Below are 22415 nucleotides of genomic sequence, written 5' to 3'. Positions count from 1 at the left end.
GGCCAAAAAACATATGAATAAAAAGCCCATCATCACTGGTCATTAGACAAATGCAAATCAAAACCACAATGAGATACCATCTCACACTAGTTAGAATGGCAATTATGAAAAAGGCAGGAAACAACAGATGCTGGTGAGGCTGTGGAGAAATAGGAACAGTTTTTGTTGTTGTTGTTGTTGTTGTTATTTTGAGATGGAGTCTTGCTCTGTCACCCAGGCTGGAGTGCAGTGGCGTGATCTCGGCTCACTGCAAGCTCTGCCTCCTGGGTTCATGCCATTCTCCTGCCTCAGCCTCCCGAGTAGCTGGGACTACAGGCACCCGCCACCACGCCTGGCTAATTTTTTTGTATTTTAGTAGAGACAGGGTTTCACCATGTTAGCCAGGATGGTCTCGATCTCCTGTCCTCGTGATCCCCTGCCTTGGCCTCCCAAAGTACTGGGATTACAGGCGTGAGCTACCGCGCCCGGCCCTGGGAATGGTTTTACACTGTTGGTGGGAGTGTAAATTAGTTCAACCATTGTGGAGGACAGTGTGGCGATTCCTCAAGGACCTAGAACCAGAAATACCATTTGACCCAGCCATCCCATTACTGGGCATATACCCAAAGGGTTGTAAATCATTCTACCACAAAGACATATGCGCATGTATGTTTATTGCAGCACTATTTACAATAGCAAAGACTTGGAACCAACCCAAATGCCCATCAATGATAGACTGGATAAAGAAAATGTAGCACATATACACCATGGAATACTATGCAGCCATAAAAAAGAATGAGTTCATGCCTTTTGCAGGGACATGGATGAAGCTGGAAGCCAACATTCTCAGCAAACTAACACAGGAACAGAAAACCAAACACTGCATGTTCTCACTCATAAGTAGGAGTAGAACAGTGAGAACACATGAACACAGGGAGGGGAACATCACACACTGGGGCCTGTCAGGGGATGGGGGCAAGGGGAGGGAGAACATTAGGATAAATACGTAATGCATGTGGGACTTAAAACCTAGATGATGGGTTGATGGGTGCAGCAGACCACTATGGCACATATATACCTGTGTAACAAACCTGCACATTCTGCACCTGCATCCCAGAACTTAAAGTAAAATAAAAATTTTTTTTAAAAATGTGAGGTGATTTGTGAATTAGCTTGATTCAGTCATTCTGCAATGTAAACATTACTAAGACATCACACTGTACCCCATAAATATGTAGTATAGAATTATTTCTCAATTAAAAATAAAATTAAAACAGAAACTACATAAACAGCAGCATAATCAACCCAAAGGAAGTAGGTGGCAGGAAATCATAAATGAAAGAGCAGAAATCAATGAAATAGACGACAGAAAACCAATGGAGAAAAAACAATGAAAAAGGAACTGATACTTTGACAACATCAACAACATTGACAAAACTCTAGCAAGAAAAAAAGAAGACACAAATTCCCAATATCTGGGAAGAAACCGGTATATAACTACAGACCCAGCAGACATCAAAAGGATGATAAGGGAATAATAGGAATGGCTTTACACAAATGAACTTCACAACTTAGATGAAATAGATCAATTTCTTAGAAAACATAAACTAACATAATTCATACAATATGAAATAGAGAATTTGAATAGCCCTATAATTATTAAGGAAATTGAATTTATAATTCTAAAACTTCCAGAAACAAAATCTCCAGGTCCAGATGGTTTCACTGGAGAATTCTGTTAAGCATTTATAGAATTAATACCATTTCTAAACAATTTCTCTGAGAAAATAGAAGGAACATTTCCAGATTTGGAGGTAATATTGCCGTGCTACCAAAAACCAGACAAAGACAGTATAGAAAAATAAAACTACAGACGAATATCCCTTATTAATGTAATAGAAATACAAAAATCCTTAACAAAATAATAACGAATAAAATTCAACATGTCTGAAAGGAATTATACATCATTGCCAAGAGGGATTTATTCCAGGGATTCAAGGCTGGTTCGATATTCAGAAATCAGACAATTTGTTCTATCATATCAACAGGCTAAAGAAGAGAAACCACATGGTTATATCAATTGATGCAGAAAAAGCATTTGGCAAAATCGAACACCTTTTCATAACTAAAAAGGAAACTTAGAAAAATAGGCACAGAGAACTTCCCAACGTGAAAAAGAGCATCTACAAAAGACCTACAGCCAACACACTTAATGGAGACTGAATGCTTTTCCCCTAAGCTCGGGAACAAGGCAAGCATGCTCATTCATACCACTTTTTTCAACATAGAACATAATGACATAATTTCAAGCCAATGCAGTATGGCAAGAAAATAAAATAAAAGACATACAGATTAGAAAGGAAGAAATATAACTAACCCTGTTTGTGGATGACATGGGTATCTATGTAGAAAACTCAAAGACTCTTTAAAAATTAAATGGAACAAAACAAGCCTCTTAGAATTAATAAGTGAGTTCAGCAAGGTTGTAGGATACAAAATAAACATACAAAATTCAGTTGTATTTCTTGTGTATTAATAGTGAGCTTAATTTCTTGTGTATTAACAGTAATACTGCATATTAACAGTGAAGCATATGGACACTGAAATTAAAAATCGCTTAAAAAGATACATAAGTGTAAATCTAACAAAACGTACACTGAAAACTACTTAACAATGATGAAATAAATAAATTGGAAAATTCAATGTAGTAAATACATCAATTTTCCCCCAGTTAATATGTGGGTTTGGGCCAGGCGCAGTGCCTCACGCCTGTAATCCCAGCACTTCGGGAAGCCAAGGTGGGCAGATCACCTGAGGTGAGGAGTTCAAGACTAGCCTGGCCAGCATGGTGAAACCCCATCTCTACTAAAAATACAAAAAAAAAAAAAAATTAGTTGGGCGTGTTAGGGGGACACCTGTAATCCCAGCTACTCAGGAGGCTGAGGCAGGAGAATTGCTTGAACCCGTAAGGCAGAAGTTTCAGTGAGCTGAGATCACGCAATTACACTCCAGCCTGGGCAACGAGAGCGAAAATTTCATCTCAAAAAAAAAAAAGAAAAAAAAATGTGGGTTTGATTCAATTCCTATCAAAATCCCAGCAACATTTTTTTTTTTTTAGACAATGACAGTCTTATTCTAAAATATGTATGGAGACCAGTTGTGATGGCTCATGACTGTACACCCAGCACTTTGGAAGGCTGAGGTGGGAGGATCACTTGAGGCCAGGAATTCAAGACCAGCCTGGCCAACATGTCAGAACCTTGTCTGTACTAAAAATACAAAAATTAGCCAGGCATGGTGGCGTGCGCCTGTAATCCCAGCTATCTGGGAGGATGAGCCATGAGAATCACTTGAACCTGGGAAGCGGAGGTTGCAGTGAGCCAAGATCATGCCACTGCGCACCAGCCTGGGTGACAGAGCAAGACCTGTCTCAAAAAAAACAAACAAAACAAAACGTATTTGGAAAGAGAAATAATTTTGAAAAATAAGAATTAAATGGGAGGAGTAAATTTTTTTATTTCCAGACTCAAAGCCACAATAATCAAGACTTGGTGATTGGTGGAAAGATAGATCAGTGGAACAAAGAGAGAATCCAGATATAGACACACAAATATGCCCAACTAATTTTTGACAAAAGTCAAAAGGAATTCAGCAAAGAAAAGATAGCTTTTTCAACAAATGTTGGAACAATTGGACATCTATAGGCAAAAATAATCAACCTCATCCCAAGTCTCATATCTTACACTAAAAGTGGCTGAAAATGGGTCATGCAATCAAATGTAAAATTAAAATTATAAAACATTTAGAAAAAACATAGGAGAAAGATCTAGGACTAGGCAGAGTTCTTAGATCAACACCAAAAGTGTAGGAGCAAAAATACATGAGTTGGACTTCATCAAAATTTAAAACTTTACTCTATGAATGATCCTTTTGAGAGGATAAAAAGATTAACTATAGACTGTGAGAAAATATTTGCAAGCCACATATGTAACAAAACCATGGACTATATATGTTTTGTCTTTTATGCTGAGTTAAAATTGTTTTATTTTATTATTTGTTTAGTGTCTCTGTTTCTAATTTACTCTCAAACTTCCCAGGAGAACTGAAAATCTCCTCTGAATACAATCCCACCCGTCAAGCTTTCTGTCAGCTTCATTTTCTTAGAGACGTTTCCATTGAGCCTCTGTTTCCTGCTTCAGTCTGGACAAGTCAGCCTATAGGCAGTCTATGTATTTACCATGCGAGGACATCCTTTTCTCATTTTCTTAGAACTTCCTCTTTCTCTTTTCTGTGTTAGATCCCCTCTTCTCTTTTTTCCTTGGCTTACTCCCTCTTTCCAGGGAGGAAGTACCTCTTCCGGTACTTTCTTGGCTAAAATTAAAAAGACTAAAACAAGCCCAAGCCAGGATGTGGAGTCATGGGAACCCCCAAACGATGCTGGTGAGTGTGTAAATGGGAATGGCCACTTTGGAAAGTGACTTTGTATTCTCTGCTAAAGCTGCACATTCCCAGGGACCCAGCAGCTCTGATCAATAGGTATTTTGTACCCAAAAGAAATATGCAGATGTAGGTACCAGCACACCGTACAGAATATCAAAGCAGCATTAATCTTACTGCAGAAAAAATTAGCAACAATCCAAATGTCCATCGGCAAGAGAATAGATACATAAATGGCAGCATATTCACGCAATGTAATATACAACGGTGAACACGATCAACTATATTTATATGCAGTAAGGTAGATGAATCTTATAATTTTGAATGAAAGAAGCCAAATACTAAAAATATTGTATGATTCTATTTATATCAAGTTAGAAAACCAGGTGAAACTAAACTATAGTGGTAAATGTATCAAGGTGGAAGCCTAGAAGTGATTATTTAAAAAGTAAGGAATGTGGTGAGCAGCGAGGGGGAGGAATGATAGGGAATGAGGCATGGAAGGCCTTCTAGGAACATGGCCATGGGCCCATGGGTGCTTGGTTAATGATAAATCATTGAACTGAATATGTTTGCTTTGTGCACTTTTTCTGTATGTGTGTTAGGTTTCACAATGTGAATGGTTAAGAAAATGAGCAAAGATGAAAACAAACCCACCCACCCCCAAATTAGATACTGTTATATTAGCTACTGCATGGACAGAAATGTCTAAGTCCAACATTAGCAAGCATTGGTGAGCGTGTGGATTAGCCTGAATTCACACCCTATTGGTGGGAGTGTCATTTGTCTGAGTTATTTAACACATGGTTTGATCTTACCTAGTAATGCTGTGTGTGCGTGTACCGTAGGGCAGAACAGTTCTGTGGGCTTGCTCCATGGGTCTCCTGGGGCTGGAGAGCTGGCAGCTCCTGGAACCTGTTCTTTTCCTGCTGTATATTGGAAGTTGCAGGGAGAGGGTGCAGAAACACGAAGCCTGTTGAGGTCTTAAGTTCAGAACCTGCAAGCTATCACTTCTATCCATATTCTACTGCTGAAAGCCAGTCGCAAAGCCCACCTGACATGGGGCAGGGAGTGGCAGGGGGTGGCAGGGGCTAAGTCTTAAGCTGACCTGAGAAAGTGAAAGCTGACCTCCTCCGGTGAATATCAGCACATTTCTTGGCTCTGAGGATGCTGCATTACCCCTCCCCCAGTATTTAGGAGAGGCAGACACATTGATACCTGGAGGTTTTTATAAGTATTGCCTCAGCCTCAGTAATACTGCATGCAATGAAAAATTATTTGTTACAGTTATAAATGGCCAATATTTGTCTGAAAAGTATTTGTACTTTGAGTTGGCTGCTGTAAACATATTATCTGTTGGAAAGTAGGGCACTTCTTAGTCTAAGGAAAATAACTTGTTTCATGTTCAGTGTTATTTTGAATAAAATTGCATAGATTTTACTGATTTTTTTTTTGTTTGAGATGTAGTCTTGCTCTGTTACCCAGGCTGGAGTGCAATGGCACGATCTCAGCTCACTGCACCCTCCACCTCCTGGGTTCAAGTAATTCTCCTGCCTCAGCCTCCTGAGTAGCTGGGATTACAGATGCACACCACCATGCCCGACTAGGTTTTGTATTTTTAGTAGAGACGGGGTTTCACCGTGTTGGTCAGACTGGTCTTGAACTTCTGACCTCGTGATCTGGCTGCCTCAGCCTCCCAAAGTGCTGGGATTACAGGCGTGAGCCACCGCACCTGGCCTGATTTTCTTTTTTAGTAGTTTTACATCTAAGACTTTATTATTTTTTAGCTATGTATTTTTGAGACAGGGTCTCAATATGTTGCCTAGCCAGGCTGGTCTCAAACTCCTGGGCTCAAGCGATGCTCCTGCCCCGGCCGCTGAGTAGCTGTGAATGCAGGTGGCATACCACCACACCTGGCTAGGACTTGACTTTTCTAAAGCTGCTTTTCTCCTAGGCACTGGTAACTCTGTTCCCTTCCTTCTCACTGAGACTCTCATACTCTGTTTTCATCTAACACTGCTTTTTCAAATACTTGAAATGCATTGTTTTTCCCTTCCATGGTTTTCCATTTTCCAAGCCAGTTTTATTCATTCAACATGTATTGAACACCTACAACTTACTGCCATTGTCAATACTGTGGTGATAAGATGCACCTGTAGCTGGATAAAGTCAGTCTTCAGTAGCAGTGAGGCAGGAAAACCAGACAAGGCCTCGAGGATGGCGCTGGAGTTGGGTCTTGAGGGATGAGCAGGAGGTTGATAGGCCATGAAGTGAGGCAGGAAATTTCTGACTGTGGAAGGAGAATGAGCCAAGGCACAGAGCTAGGATAACACATCTCAGTGCATACATCAGCGTGAGTGATTTTCAGTTTATTGACCTTTATCTCACTTTGCAATCCACCTGCCATTTTCTCTAATGTGTAGCTTAAGTTTCTTCAAATGTACTTTTACTTTTTTATACATAGCTTTTTGAAATAGGAATTTGAAGTCCTCCTAAGGGCCTGGGTCAATAGAAATTGTTTTTGCTTTACTACTTAAACACACTGAAACAGGCTCTTTTGAACTGAGCCATTTTCCTGTGTTCTGAATTGTGTCACTCACGCGTACCCTCAGGGGCTGAATGCCTGTTAACGGTGAGGTCTGTCTGTGTTCCTCTGTCTAGATTAAGTTTGACAGTGTGGAGGTGTGTGTCTGCTGTGAGCTGCAGCACCAGTCGTCCGGCTGCAGCAACCTCGGGGAGACGCTGAAGCTGAACCCGCTGCAGGAGAACTGCAACGCTGTGAGGCTGACCTTGAAGGTGACCCCGCTGGGCGCTGCTTGTGCATGCATTTCATCCCATGCCTTACAGACAGTTTAGGAAGCCTTGTTATCATATAGATTCCTTTCAGCTCTTAACTTCCTGGGGTAGGTTCAATGCGAGAGGGAATATCTTTCCAGAGAACATTTGAAAAGATTACAGATTTTGATTTTGAAGGTGTTGCTTTCTGGATCTCGCTTTGCATTTTTGCCATTTCATTGTCCTACCTCTGACATCTGCAAAGTCGGATGCAAATGATTGAAAGAAGTCTTTACAAATGCGGATGGGAGGCATTCTATGGCTTTTCTGACATTTTTGGCGGTTATACCATCAGGGAACAAATAGGGATTTATTTTGCTTTTTAAAAGATTTTTGGAGGAAAAAAAAAATCAGACAGTCTCCCATGCAGTCTGTTCTCATGTGTAGCATCTGATCTTTTAAAAAAAGTGATTTGGAAAAATTGTTTATATTATTTTATTTTTTCTTCCAAATGTTTTATTCTGAAAAGCAAAATTGGCTACTTAAAAATACGTAAGAAGAGTGAACCCAATTCTTCTGTTTCCCCTGAATAAAACTGTGCCAAAACTTTTTAAAAAGATGTGGCACAGGCCGGGTGCAGTGGCTCACACCTGTAATCCCAGCACTTTGGGAGGCTGAGGCGGGCGGATCACTTGAGGTTGGGAGTTCGAGACCAGTCTGGCCAACATGGTGAAACCCCCTCTCTACTAAAAATATAAAAATTAGCCAGGTGTGGTGGCGGGCGCCTGTAGCCCCAGCTGCTTGGGAGGCTGAGGCAGGAGAATCATTTGAACCTGGGAGGCAGAGGTTGCAGTGAGCCAAGATTGAGCCACTGCACTCCAGCCTGGTGACAGAACAAGACTTCGTCTCAAAAAAAAAAAAAAAAAAAAAAAAAGGATAAATAAATATAAAAATATGTGGCACAGTCCAAGGAACTCTCAGTTGGTGGTAAAATTGTGTTTGCAGTACGGAGGGGTTCTAGCGTGTGTGTAGGGAATGCAGTATGCAGGCGATGGGAAACTGCAGAGAGCCACCTTGGATCTGGGGAGACGAGGAAAGCGTTGACCTTGAGTGCCTGTGATTAGTCCTCTATGGGTGGTCACCAGCTGGTAGACAAGCAAAGATGTACAGAGAGAGAGGATGCAGCTCCTCTCTGTGGTAGGACTGCACCTGGCTCACAGCACCTGCCATGTTTTGCACGGAGGAATGGTCCAAGGTGAGCGGTCCTAGCAGCTCACCAGAGTGACAGATGCAGCGGGGTTGGAGGAAACCAGAACGGCGGCACTCCAGAGCCCATCCCATCATGGGACCAGGTATTTCATGCTGCCCACATTACCTACGCCCACATTTCTACCTCACTGCATCCTGGGGCCTGCCTGGGTCAGTGCCTGAGGTCTGCCATGGCCTTTCTCAGCCCTCCTGGGAGGGGACACGGGCAGCCATTGCTCACTCTGCGATCTCATTCTGACAACTACTAAGTTTCTTCTTCAACCTGGAGATATCTTCTTGAGTATGAAGATGCATTTGGGCCTCATGTTACCTCCCGTTCCTCAGCTGGCTGGTCGGGGTGTTCAGTGTGCTCCTCTAAGGTGCTGGCATTCTCCTTGAAGGCCTTCACTCATGGGACGTAGGACCCGGTTTTCATGACTCTCCAGCCCCTGCAGTGGTGACTGTGACTTGAAAGGTAATGCTGGTAAAAAAACAACACTGTCTCTAAGAATGCAGTCTCAGGTCTAGTGGAGCTGGTGACCTTGCAGTCTCGCTCTTATTCACTGTTCTGGTACATTGGTGAGAAAAGCCCTTGGTATGAGGTGGCAAAAACAACGTGGAGTAAAGGCCACTGAAGTCCAGAAGTTCCAGGGAAGGCTGGGCGCCTCGCTGAATGCATGGCACATCCCCATGGGTATTCAGATTGCCCGGGACACTGGTAAGAGTCGATAGCAAAAGAAAAACCACACCATTTTAAACTCCTTAATGAATTTGTGTACAAAGCCTACCTGGAGGTAGGAACTATCAGAACTGGTGGCAGGAGGCTCAAAGGAGACAGGAGTTGTGATCAAGGTGCGAGGCCAATGGTCTGGAAGTGGCAGCAGTGGCTTAGGTGGTAGGAGAAGAGACAGCCTGCCCCTGTCCCCTACCTGAGGACCTGTGCAGGGAGCAATGGCCTTGGCAGGGACTGACTTTCATCTGAGATCAAGAGGACCAGGGACTATTGGAAGTGAGTATCTGTTTATTGCTGTCGTCCAACTTTGTTGCTTTTCAAAATTGTCTTGGCTATCATTTCCTTTGTAATTCCATATAAATTTTAGAATCCACTTGTTCATTTTCTTTTTTTTTTTTTTTTTTTTTTTGAGACAGAGTCTCGCTCTGTCGCCCAGGCTGGAGTGCAGTGGCGCGATCTCGGCTCACTGCAAGCTCCGCCTCCCGGGTTCACGCCATTCTCCTGCCTCAGCCTCCCGAGTAGCTGGGACTACAGGCGCCCACAACCGCGCCCGGCTAATTTTTTGTATTTTTTTAGTAGAGACGGGGTTTCACCGTGGTCTCGATCTCCTGACCTTGTGATCCGCCCGCCTCGGCCTCCCAAAGTGCTGGGATTACAGGCGTGAGCCACCGCGCCCGGCCCACTTGTTCATTTTCTACTAGAATCCTGCTGGGATTTTAATTGAGATTGCATGGAATCTACACATCACTTTGAAGAGACTGGATGTATTCATGATATAGTTCTTCATTTATTTAAGTCATACTTCATTTCTCCAGTGTATCTTTTCTTCATCAACCTTGTGTAAATTTCAGTATATATATCTTAACATATTTTGTAATAGTTATGCTTAAAGTACTCCACATTTATGGGTGCTATCCTAATGGTATTTTTTAATGGTCTCTTATTCACTGCTAGCATATAGAAATTTGATTTTTGTTACCAATCTTTTATCCTGTGGTCTTGCTAAAGTCACATAGTTCTGGTAGCTCTTTTGCAGATTCTTTGGATTTTCTTATGTAGACAGTCACGTGCTATGCAAAGAGAGGCAATTTTACATCTTCCATTCTCCAGACAAACAGAGCCAATAGGACAGATATAGATAGGTGAGAGAGAATTTATTGAACGAATTGCTGACATAACCATGGAAACTAAGAAGACCTATGACAGCCCATCTGCAAGGTGGAGACCCTGGAAAGCTGGGAGTTTGGCTCAGTCTAAGTCCAGAGGCCTCAGAACCAGGGAAACCAATGGTGGAACTCTCAGTCCAAGGCCAAGAACCCGGGGGGAGGGGTCGCGCCAGTGTGAGTCCCAGGGTCCAAAGGCCAGAGAGCCTGGAGTTCTGATATCCAAGGGCAGGACGGGGTGTCTCAGCTCCAGAAGAGAAAAAGAAAATAATTCACTTTTCCTCTGCCTTTTTGTTCTAGCCAGGCCCCCCGCCAATCAGATGGTGACCCCCAGCATTGAGGGTGGATCTTCCCCACTCAGTCCACAGACACACACCAATCTCCTCTGGAAACATCCTCACAGACACACCCAGAAATAATGCTTTGCCAGTTCTCGAGTGTCCTTCATCCAGTCAAGTTGACACCTAAAATAAACCAGCACACATTGCAATCCGGATGCCTCTTATTGCTTTTCCCTGTTTTATTGCACTGACCAGACTGCCCTGTACAGTGTTGAATAGATGTGGTGAGAACAGATGTCCTCGTCTTGTTCCTGCTTTTAGGGATTAAGTATAATGTTAGCTCTAAGTTTTTCGTAATGTTTATTATCAGGTTGCAGAAGTGCCCTCCTAATCTTAGTTTGCTGAGAGTGGTATTTTGTTTTTCATTTTTACCACTAATGGCCGTTGAATTTTATCAGTCTTTTACTGCATCTGCCTAGATGTTCCTGTACTTTATCTTCATGAGTCCACTCAAATGGTGAATAACATTGACTTTTGAGTGGTAAGTCCGCCTTGCATTCCCAAGATAAATCCCACTTGGTCATTTTTTCCTCGACTGTTTCCAGTCCACTGCTGACCCGGTCTATCAAAGGCATTCTTCATCTCTGTGCCTGTTTTTCATTCCTAGTGTTTGCATTTGACTCCTCCTCATTGCTTCCATCTGTCTGCAACGTTACCTCGGTGATCTTGCATCTTGCCTAGCTTTTCCACTGGAGCTGGTGGTGTCTGACTGCATCCACCGTAAGTAAGTGCTCGTGTCTCTCCTTGGAGACTCTGTCTTTTCCTTAGAATTTGCTGCCCTGTGACCTCAGCTGTCTGATGGGTTCAACTTAAGCTGGGAATTTGCAGAACCCAATGTCTTGTTGTTGTTGTAACAGTGGGGCAGTGTTCTTTCTAGCTTTCTGTATCCTCAGCAGAATCTGGAATCATGTTCTACATCATCTTTCCCCCTGGGTGCAGAATTCTTGAGGAAACTTTTTCCCGCCTAGGGCTTTATAGATGATATGTTATTCTCTTTTGCATTGAATATCTATATAGGGAAAAATCTGAAAGTCAGCCAAATGCTTTCTCTCCTTTAGGTATGTGATGGTCATTAATGTTGTTTTAAAATATGTCTAGCTCTCCAATTTCCTTTCACATGGTAAGATTGGACTTCCCTGTCCCCTCATGGTTGCTGGGGGCCATGTAAGCAAAACTTATATGTACCATTTTCAAGTCAGAGTGTTTAAATGTGGTGTGAGGTCTTCCAGAGCTCTCTTTCCCACTGGCACAGTAATTGGCAGAGTGGAGGTGGTGGCAGCGCCATCAGCCTGGATCACTACAGTGAGCAGAGCCCCCTGCACCTTACCCACACTGGAAATGTAGCATGAATGACTAACAAACTCTTTTGAGACAGGGTCTCAGTCTTTTGCCCAGGTTGAGTGCAGTGGCGTAATCACGGCTCACTGCAGCCTCAACCTCCCGGACTTAAGAGATCCTCCCACCTTAGCCTCCCAAGTGGCTGGGACTGTAGGCATATGCCACCACACCCAACTAATTTTTTTATTGTTTGTAGAGACAGGGTCTCACTGGCCCAGGCTGGTGTTGAACTCCTGGGCTCATGTGATCCTCCTGCTTTGACCTCCCGAAGTGCTGGGATTATGGGCATGAACCACTGCCCCTATCCCTGTTGGATTTTTGTAAAGCTTCTCTTCCTAGCTGTTTTCTGCAGCAGGCATTACCTTTTTCCTCTGCTTGCGATGTGATCTTGAGTCATGGCAACTCCTTCCTCAGCTCCTTCTGTCTTTCTCTTTTTTTCCCATGAGCCCTTGTGTCTTTGCTTTTATCTCTGAGATTGCAGCAGCCTTCTCTCCTTGGTTACGGTTTGCACCCATCGATGTCTCTAGCTAGTTAATTACAGTGAATTTTTCAGTGTATGTTAGATCTTTTTCAGATCCCTTTTCTGAAGTATATGGATACTTCAAAGCACTAAGGCAGATTCCTAACCCTTAAATTCTATCTCAAGCATTATGCTCTATTTAAATAGTTAGCATAATTAAGATTTTGTACTTCCTTCCCATAATTATAGATACTTCTTCCTTCGAGAGTCATGTGCCACATTATCTAGTTTTCTCATAATTAGTGGCGCATTTTTAATATACTCCTTACTCTTGAAAAGTCAGCCAAGCCAAGCTGTGCCTGATGACTTTCACTGCAGTGAAAGGATCTTCTACAGGGACCCGGTGTTGCTTTATTAAAACTCTTGGGCAGCCAAACAAATAAGGGCCACTGGAAATGGAGCCACTCTGGGAAGAGGCTGCTCTCCTCTTTTGCACAGATGTCCATGAGAGCCCCTTCCTATCACCTGCAAAATGTTCTTGATGCTTAGCTAAAGAAGGAGCAAAGGAGAACGTTCCATTGATTAGTTTCCCTTTTGCTTGCTCCTTTTTGGTTGGCAATTAAAGCAGGTCCATTGATCTTTTCCATAGTCTAATGTGAGGCTCTGTGTATCTGATTAGTAACACTCCGTGTCTGAATTTTCCATATTAAATTATAGATTATACTTAGTATGTAATGAACTCAATTTATGCGGGGGAAATCCTATATAATTGGCTTGGGAATCAAAGCACTTTGATTTTAGTTGTGTTTGAATTAACTGATACTGACTTAATAAGATTTGTCCAACTACTTGCGTCCTGTCAGGCCACCCTCCCTCCTTCCTCCCCTCCCATACCTGGAAGGCTATACAGGCACAACCCATCCTCAGGGAAAAAAGCAGAAACCAACTTTCTTCGTGGCCAAAGAGGAATAAATTTGGCATCCAGAAGAGCATGCCGATGTTGCTCATCCCGCGGATTGTCTTTTGTTGGTTTTGTTGGTTTGGAGGCACCGAAACCCCTTGATCTCTGTTCTGCCCTTCCTGACTGGCCTGCTCCTGGATTCTCTGTTTTCTTTTTTTTTTTTTGGCAGAGCACCCCTGGGGGCCAGTAAGCCTCTCTCGAGGGTATTGATGGTTTCTTACCTCCTTACGGGGGTGAGCGAAGAGCAGGGCAGAGAGCACACAGGGAACCTGGAACCCCACCACAGCGCACAGGAATTCACAGAACTGTAGAGCCAGAGGGAGGGTGCATCGTGGCGTCCGTTCACCGATGGTGCGATGTGAAGGCTGCAGCCCCGAGGGAGGGCAGGTGGCTCCTCATGGGTCCCTGAGCAGGTCCTGGTGGAGGGCAGGGCCCCTCCGAGGGTCTCAGGTCCTGGACCCATGTCCCTGCTCCCTGATGACAGGGCCTGCCTCTGGACATCTCGTTACGAATAGTCAAGAAATAGGGTCTAAAAATTAGGATTTCAGTATCTGCTTTCTCAAAGCCTTTGACAGTGGTGGACAAGTGCTACTGAAAAAGCAAGGCTAGAGACCCCCTTTCCTGCTGAAACAGTGTCTCGGCTTCTGTAACAAAGGATGACAGAATAAATACGCGTAAACAATGAAAAGATGCTTAGGTAGATTGATGGCCGTTTTTGCCAAGTCAAACCCAGCACAAGACTGTGACATATTTTTGGAACGGTATTCACAGAATTTTTTTAAATCACAAAAATCAGAACTGTTAACTGGTGAAATGTGCTTCATAACATGCTGACACTGCATCTAGCCACCTTGAATGCGTTGCTATATTCAACAATGTCCTTATGGTTTTATCATAGTGACCTAATTCAAATCGGAGTTAAAGATCTTATTCTTCTTTCATGTACTTGGTTTCATTTACTGAGCCACAATAAACCAGATTACCCAGAGAAACCTTATCAATGGACAAGGAGATAAAAGTTTCCCAAGAAATCAATCAGTTATTGAGTTTATGTGCCTTCTTATCTTTGTCTCTAAGAAAGTTAAAAAAAAAAAAAGGCCAGACAATTTCCTAAAAAAACTAGAGACCTGAAAAATAAATTCATCCTTTAATCTTGAGTAAGTCCTACCCATGCTAAAGAAATAAAAATGATTTTGAGAATAAATGAATGGTCAACATTTTATGATGAAACTTGCAGCATTGACGGGCTTTATGAAACACCACACGCACACACATCACACATGCACACATACCCCACACACACTACTCATAATCCCCCACACCACACACACACATGCACACACATACCCACACACATACACTACATACACCACACACCACACACATACCCCACACGCTACATACCCCACACACACCACACACGAACCCCACACACACACCACACACATGCACACATACCCCCACACACATACCCCCACACACCACACACACCACACACATACCCCACACACTACATACCCCACACACCTAACGCCACACACACACACACCACACACATGCACACACATACCCCTCACACACATACCCCCCACATACACACACACACCACACACATACCCCACACACTACATACCCCACACACGAACCCCACACACACACACCACACACATGCATACATATGTCACACACCACATACCCCACACACACCACACACATGCACACACACACCCCACACACACAATGTACCCACACACACCACACACATGCACACACATACCCCCCACACACATACCCCCCACATACACCACACACACCACACACATACCCCACACACTACATACCCCACACACGAACCCCACACACACACCACACACATGCATACATATGTCACACACCACATACCCCACACACACCACACACATGCACACACATACCCCACACACCCACACCACACACATGCACACACATACCACAGATACCTCCATACCCTTACACACCATAACACACACCACACACATACATATCCCACACACTACATACCCCCCACACACCACACACACTACATACCCCACACACACACACCACACACATGCACACCTACCCCACACCCCCGCCAGGATACACTCACATGCACAGACATACCCCACACACACTACATACCCCCCACACACACCGCACACATGCACACCTACCCCACACCCCCGCATACACTCACATGCATACCACTGCTAGAAGCCACCTTTCCACTCTCAGAAATGGACGCTACAGGGCATGACAAGTGGACCACATCTTAATCCAGCTTTCCCCTCTCCTACGTTTCTAAGGGGGCAGTGGCAGGTTCCTGGGGTTGAGGGCAATGTGGTCAGAGATGAGAAGGGTGTCAAATATCTGGTCTCCCAGTTATGCTGGCAACCATGGGCCCATTTAAGGGAGCACCTAGAAGTACCAGGCTCGGCTGACCTTTGAACCCAACTCAGCCGAGGCAAAGCTGCTCCCTCCTGATGCGGGACCTGTTTCCACCGTGTCTCTGGTATCCGGCGTCACTGTAAGCCTGCCTCCAGCCTGCGAATCCCAGTGGTATCTGCGTTCCCCCGTGGGGTTGAGATGCGGAGTCTGGCTGGATGTCCACACTCACAAGGCCATGCAGCATCAGTGTGGCAGCACTCTCTGAAAGAGTCGTGGGGAGCAGCCATCCCACTAAAGGGGGCTGGGACTTGCCTGTACCTGCTAAGTTAAAGCCAGGTCCGAGGTTTTCAGATGTTGAGCTAAGAGTGATATATTGATAGCAGTCTCATTCTCTCCCAGTCTTAGGCTGGTGGGCAGAGCCCCAGGGACAGCCTGTGTGGTCCGCCTCTCAGGACGGTCTCTCAGCATTCCCAGCCCCGCCAGGCCTGGCTCACAGGCTGCAGGTGCACCATGCCTCCCCCTCCGCTTGCGGTCGGCAATGTGAAAGTCCAGGTGTGGAGAGGGCAGGCGAGGAGGGGCTGTTCACTGCTTGGGGAAGGCTGCTTTCTGTGGAGCCAGGCCCTTGCCTTTGTCCACCCCAGATGGTTTCTCCTCCAAGTCCCCCTCTCTTTCCAGGGAAGATACGTGGCTTCCCAGGGAGATGGTCCATGCAGAGCCCTAGCATCTCACGCTCTTCCGCCCAACCACCTGACCTGGTTGTTTCCTTGAACTGTGTGCCACCTCCAGGATCGCAGCCCTCAGGCCATGGCCTCCCTTCCTTCAGCTTGCTTTTCCAACTTCCAGTGCTCACTCTCACACACCACTCAGCACGAGACTTCTGACACCAGCTGTATTCATTTCCCCCATACACCAAACCATTCTCCAGCAGACACCAGCTGGGTGTGCTCAGTTCAACTCAATTTTGACACTCTTTACCTGGAGACAGCGTCGGATCCCACAGGTGAAGGGCTCAGCCCCACAAGACCACCCTCACTTCTCATGCCAGTCACAAGCCCCAGGCTGTGACCTGCACTTCTGGCCAATGGGGTATAAACCGGGGCTTCCACAACCCCCTACTTGGATTTGATTGAATTGCTAGAGTGGCTCACAGAACCCAGGGAGAAGCTTTACTTCCATGCCCTTGTTGATTATAAAGGATAGGAGGCAGGATGCAGGTGCACAGCCAGGTGGAGAGACACAAGTTGGGACGTCAGGGGGATCCCGAGCACAAGAGCCCCTGTCCCCGAGGAGCTAGGGTGCGCCTCCTTCCTGGCACGGGGATGTGTTCGCTGACCCAGAAGCTCTCTGAACCCCTCTGTTCAGGGACTTTTATTTAGGCTGCATCACGTAGACAGGATCGATTTGTAACTCCATTTCCAGCCTCTGTCCCTCCTCTGGAGGATGGGGAGTGGGACTGAAAGCCCCAAGCTCATAATCATGGCTTGGTCATTCTAGCGACCCAGCACCCATCTAGAATTCCATCAAGAGTCATCTCATTAGAACCAAAGACACTCCTGTCACCCAGGAAATTCCAAGGGATTTAGGAACTGGGGTCAAAGACCAAATACTGAAACAGAAGTTTCTGTACTATACAGCCATGAAAAAAGAATGAGTTCATGGCCTGTGCAGGGACATGGATGAAGCTGGAAACCATCATTCTCAGAAAACTAACACAGGAACAGAAAACCAAACACCACACGTTCTCACTCATAAGTAGGAACTGAACAATGAGAACACATGGACACAGGGAGGGGAACATCACACACGGGGGCCTGTCAGGGGATGGGGGACAAGGGGAGGGAGGACATTAGGACAAATACATAATGCATGCAGGGCTTAAAACCTAGATGGTGTGTTGATGGGTGCAGAAAACCACCATGGCACATGTATACACCTGTCACAAATCTGCATGTTCTGCACATGTATCCCAGAACTTAAAGTATAATTTAAAAAAGAAAGAAAAACTATAAACAACAACAACAACGAAAAGAAGATTCTTTAGTGCCCCTGTCACTCAGAAAATGACAAGGCTTTTAGCAGCTCTGTAGCAGGGACTGAGGAGCAGAGACCAAAGATACAATATATAATATATATCTTATTATTAATATTTCACACAGCCCCGTGTTGAGCACTCCGCAGCTTCAGCCAGGCGCCACCGTGCGATACTGCCCCTCTCCCTATGTGTGAGCCATGTCCACCTGTTCAGCCATCCCTGCGCCAGTACCTGAGAGCTCCTTCTTGTACTGCCTTTCTGTGGTGTCTCCCTGGCTAGCAGGCATCCCTGGATGAGCCCAAATATCTGCTCTCTCTTTGTCTGCTTCCTGAGCGACAGGACCAGTGGAGCATGCCGCACAGCCTGTGGGTGAGCAGCTTATGCGTCTGTGGTCACCAGCCTGGCCTGGCCTCCTCACTGCCTGGCATTTCTCCTGTCTTCCTCTGGCTTACGGCGAGGGGCGTGGCACAAATTATACTCAGTAACTGTTTTTGAAATAAGTAGGAGTTTTTAATTATTAATTAACTAAATTTTTGAGCACCTCTTCTGTGTCTGGGTTGGGCACTGGATGTGCAGAGATAAGAGACACTGACTCTGCCCTCCAAGTCTACTGGGGGAAACAGACAAGACAGACAGACAGTTGGCCAGGAGCAGTGGCTTCCGTCTGTAATCCCAACACTTTGGGAGGCCGAAGCGGGTGGATTACCTGAGGTCAGGAGTTCGAGACCAGCCTGGCCAAAATGGTGAAACCCCATCTCTACTAAAAATACAAAAATTAACTGGGCGTGGTGGTATGCGTCTGTAATCCCAGCTACTCGGGAGGCTGAGGCAGGAGAATTGCTTGAACTCGGGAGGAGGAGGCCGAAGTTAGCAGAGATTGCACCACTGCACTCCAGCCTGGATGACAGAGTAAGACTCTGTCCCCCTCTGCCCCCACCGAAAAGAAAGAAAAACAGACAGTGACAGTGTAATATGTTGTGTTTTCACTATGACCGGAAATTAAAATATTAACTTAGAAGTATTTTCAATCCTCCTCTCTGTCCTGAAGGAGAGCCATTATTTTGTTGAGTAGGATGATGGATGCAGTTTTCAGTGTGTATGGGTGATATAGGGGTAGGTTGGCTATAGGAAAAGAACAGTGACATCTAAGAAGCTGAGGAAGTGGGAATATATTTAAAAATTCTGGGATTCTATTGCTGAATGATACCAAACACAGCTCTAGGTATGTGGTAATGTGAACACAGATGGTTGGCCACGTGCACGTACACACATACCTCACCTCTAATCCTAGCTGAAATGACAGAAAACCACAAAAATGGCTGAAGACCTGTATCGTTCCTTAATGGCCAATGCATCACGTGCATTTTTCTAGAATGTCTAGAAATTTCTGCCAGGCATATTGCATATAAGACCAGAACAAAGAAAGAGAAAGAACAGCTTTGAACTCAGCTGTATGAGGCCTTCTGGGAGGTTACTGGAAACTATGCTAGGTCTCAGATGTGCCCTCATTTTGAAGAACAAGGACTGATAGGTGTTTGGTGGGTCAGATGTGGAATCACCTATGGTGCCGGTGGTAATTTATGGGGAGGGCGGGTTCTAAAGGCCTTTATAATTTTTATAAGTAGCACCCCCACTATCTGAAATGGATGGTGGACATTTTTAAGGTCTAATGCAATGTACTGTGCCAACACAGCTTTAAGATACACCTCCTTCCCCTGCACACACAGCCTCCTTCCAGACTGCAGTCCCATAGCCTCTGCTGATTTGAAATTCTGGAGCCACCACTAAGGGAGCCACTGCCTTCGGAGTGTTTTGGCAGCTGTGATGTGGCAGGATTTAGGGCAGCTTCTTGGGAGACTCTGGGACTCAGATGGCTGTGCCACACAGGTGGTCTCCCTCCTTCCCCCAATGCAGGGACCCACAGTTTGGGGCACGTTCAGATAAAGGAACCACAGAGAGACAGTCCCTCCTTCGTTCCAGCGGTGGGGTCTCTGCCATGCCAGCACAGGCTGGGTTTCAGGATCTCAGGAGAAGGTTCTGTTTAGGGTTAGCACAAACTAGATGGTCTGGGATGGTCCAGCGTAGATATTAGTAGATAGCAAAACCTTTCCAGTTTATAGCTCAGTATCACCAGACTGCTGCTTGCCCTTCTCAAGACACAAGATAGGAAGTCTCAAATACAAGAAGAGCTGATACTGATTAAGTCTAAATTTAATTTCAGCAAGACCTTTCCCTTTTAAAAAATGTTCTTCGTTCACTGTGTCCCTCTGGTCATTCGCATTGTCAAGCAAATCTAAGCTTGTCTTAGATAAGGAGAAGGTTTATTCAAAAGGACTCTTGCAACTAACAGGGGAGAATCCTTGGAACTCAAGAACTGTGAACATCTCAAAATCAATCAGAAAAGGGCTTTTCTTTTATAGGGTAGGGAGGTCAGCGAATCTTAGCAGAAGCTTAAGGGGAAGTTGGGTGAGCCAAGGAAGAAGACTAGGCTGTGAGTCTCACTGTGGGATGAGCTGATAACTGGCGCATTCTCCTTCCTAGTGCTCACCTGGGCTCTAGGGACAAGCAGAATTCAGGTGACTCTAGAGAGGAGAGCAGCCTGACTAGCAATTAGTCCAGACAAAACAAACAGAAAGAAGGTAAGAAAGGTGCATTGTGAAAATAGAGAGATGCATTGTGAACACTTGGGCAGGATATAAATATTCTTTAGTTCTGTCTTCTCTAATTCATTGAGATGGTAACCGGTTCACCCAGCACATTGAATTCTTTTTTTTTTTTTTTTTCTTCTTGACAGGGTCTTGCTCTGTTGCCCAGGCTGGAGTGCAGTGGCACAATCACAGCTCATGGCAGCCTTGACCTCCCAGGCTCAAGCCATCCTCCTGCCTCAGCCTCTGGAATAGGTGGGACCATAGACACGTACCACCATACACAGCTAATTTTATTTTTATATTTGTAGAAACAGGGCCTCACTATGTTGCCCAGGCTGGTCCCCAACTCCTGGACTCAAGTGATCCTCCCGCCTCAACCTCCCTAAGTGCTGGGATTACAGGCATGTTAACATTCTTAAAGAAACTGTGTTAACAAAGTTAATTTCTCCTTGAGTATTTTTAGGCAGTTTAATTTTGTCACCACCCAGGTGTCCCTGCAGCACATCCACCCTTCTCCCTGTATCCCTCCCGCCTTGCCTTCCCTCACCCACTAAGCTCCCTTCACAGCGCTTTCTGCCCCTCCCATCCCTACCCTCCACCTCTGCACTCAGCCTTCCCTCTCCCAGTAACACTGTCCCCACCCACCTCCGCCACCCTTGACTTGCCTCATCGCTCCATGTCGCCTGGATGTCCCTTCCTCTGGCCCCTGAGAGAGCTCCCTACGCACCTTTCACAGGCAGCTCTGCCCTGGCTTGGTGCATCAGCCTCATGAGTCCAGATGCTGGCCAGGGCATCTCTGTGTCCCTCTAGACCAAGTTCCATGGGAACAGACCCCACGTCTATCTTCCTCTTTTCATCTCTGTGCTTGCTGCGTTGTGGGCTCGATCTGTGTGCACTGGAGGAAGGAAAGGAAGCAAGGAGGGCAGGAGGAAGGTACATATTGAGCAAAGAATATATTCCTGAAACCTGATAGTCTCACACCTGTGAGAGCCCAAAATAAAGCAAGAAAACAACCACCAATATATTTTCTGACATTTGATTCATAGGATGCATTCATGTTACATTCCAGAAAGCACTGCAGCCTTGCCGTTCAGTGTATTTTAAAATAGAAGCCCTGTCCTTCCTGAGGATGACAATCCTGCCATACAGCTGCTTTTTTGCCAGCCATTGCATGTGTACTCACATGACAGTCCCATACACGAGAGCGGGACCCCCCCGAATCACTCCCTCCATCCTCCACCAGCCGCTCCCGGGACCCCCGAATCACTCCTGCCATCCTCCACCAGTCGCTCCCGGGACCCCCCGAATCACTCCCTGTCATCCTCCACCAGCCACTCCCAGAGGGAGTCCATTGGCTTAACTTCTGCTTCTCTTCCCAACCTTGTCAATGGTATCACCACCACCCCTGGCTGCTCAGCTCCCAGGTGGAGAGCTGGGCATCCGTCTGACTCCTCCTTCTCCCATCCTTGGCTCTACCTCCTGCAAGTCCTGGGCCCTGCAGTATCAGAGCTGCGGGCAACGTGGAGACACCGAGTTGGGGTGTTTGGGGTAGCAGGGAAGAGAGGGCAGTGGCCAGACGTATTACAGAAATAGATCATCCAGCAGCAGCAGGGGACAGGACTGAGAGCCAGGCCCAGAGAGGGCACAGACACCAACCTGGGCAGAGATAATGGGACCAGAACTGCAGAGGCACATCAGAGTAGGAGGAGAGTGCATTGACTTGGTAGATATTTGGAAGATGAAATTAGCAAAGCCCGGCGACCTGGAGGAAAGGAGGGAAAAAGATCTAACGCCTCCTGGTCCCGGCCTCAGCCTTCAGGTGCACGTTACTGCCCCATCCAACAGGGTCTGCGGCCCATGGGCTTGACAAGGACCTCGGCATGAAGTGGGGCCC

The 22415-nt window shown here is 45.6% G+C and overlaps 1 protein-coding gene across 2 annotated transcripts in view; it reads left to right on the top strand.

The window, feature by feature from the left end:
• The window catches only part of FAM189A1 (family with sequence similarity 189 member A1), a 442551-nt gene that overhangs the window by 367521 nt on the left and 52615 nt on the right, over nucleotides 1-22415 (top strand). The window contains exon 4 of one of the 2 annotated variants that reach the window (XM_031668870.1): nucleotides 7078-7212. The exons of the other annotated variant lie outside the window; for it this stretch is intronic. Within the exon in view, the coding sequence (XP_031524730.1) occupies nucleotides 7078-7212 (135 nt within the window). The remainder of the gene's footprint in view (nucleotides 1-7077; nucleotides 7213-22415) is intronic. 2 annotated transcript variants of the gene reach the window in all.

The sequence above is a fragment of the Papio anubis genome, chromosome 7 (genome assembly GCF_008728515.1).
Source record: "Papio anubis isolate 15944 chromosome 7, Panubis1.0, whole genome shotgun sequence".
Taxonomy (NCBI): Eukaryota; Metazoa; Chordata; class Mammalia; order Primates; family Cercopithecidae; genus Papio; species Papio anubis.
The sequence above is the reverse complement of the archived record's forward strand: the minus strand, read 5'-3'. Positions and strand labels throughout refer to the sequence as shown.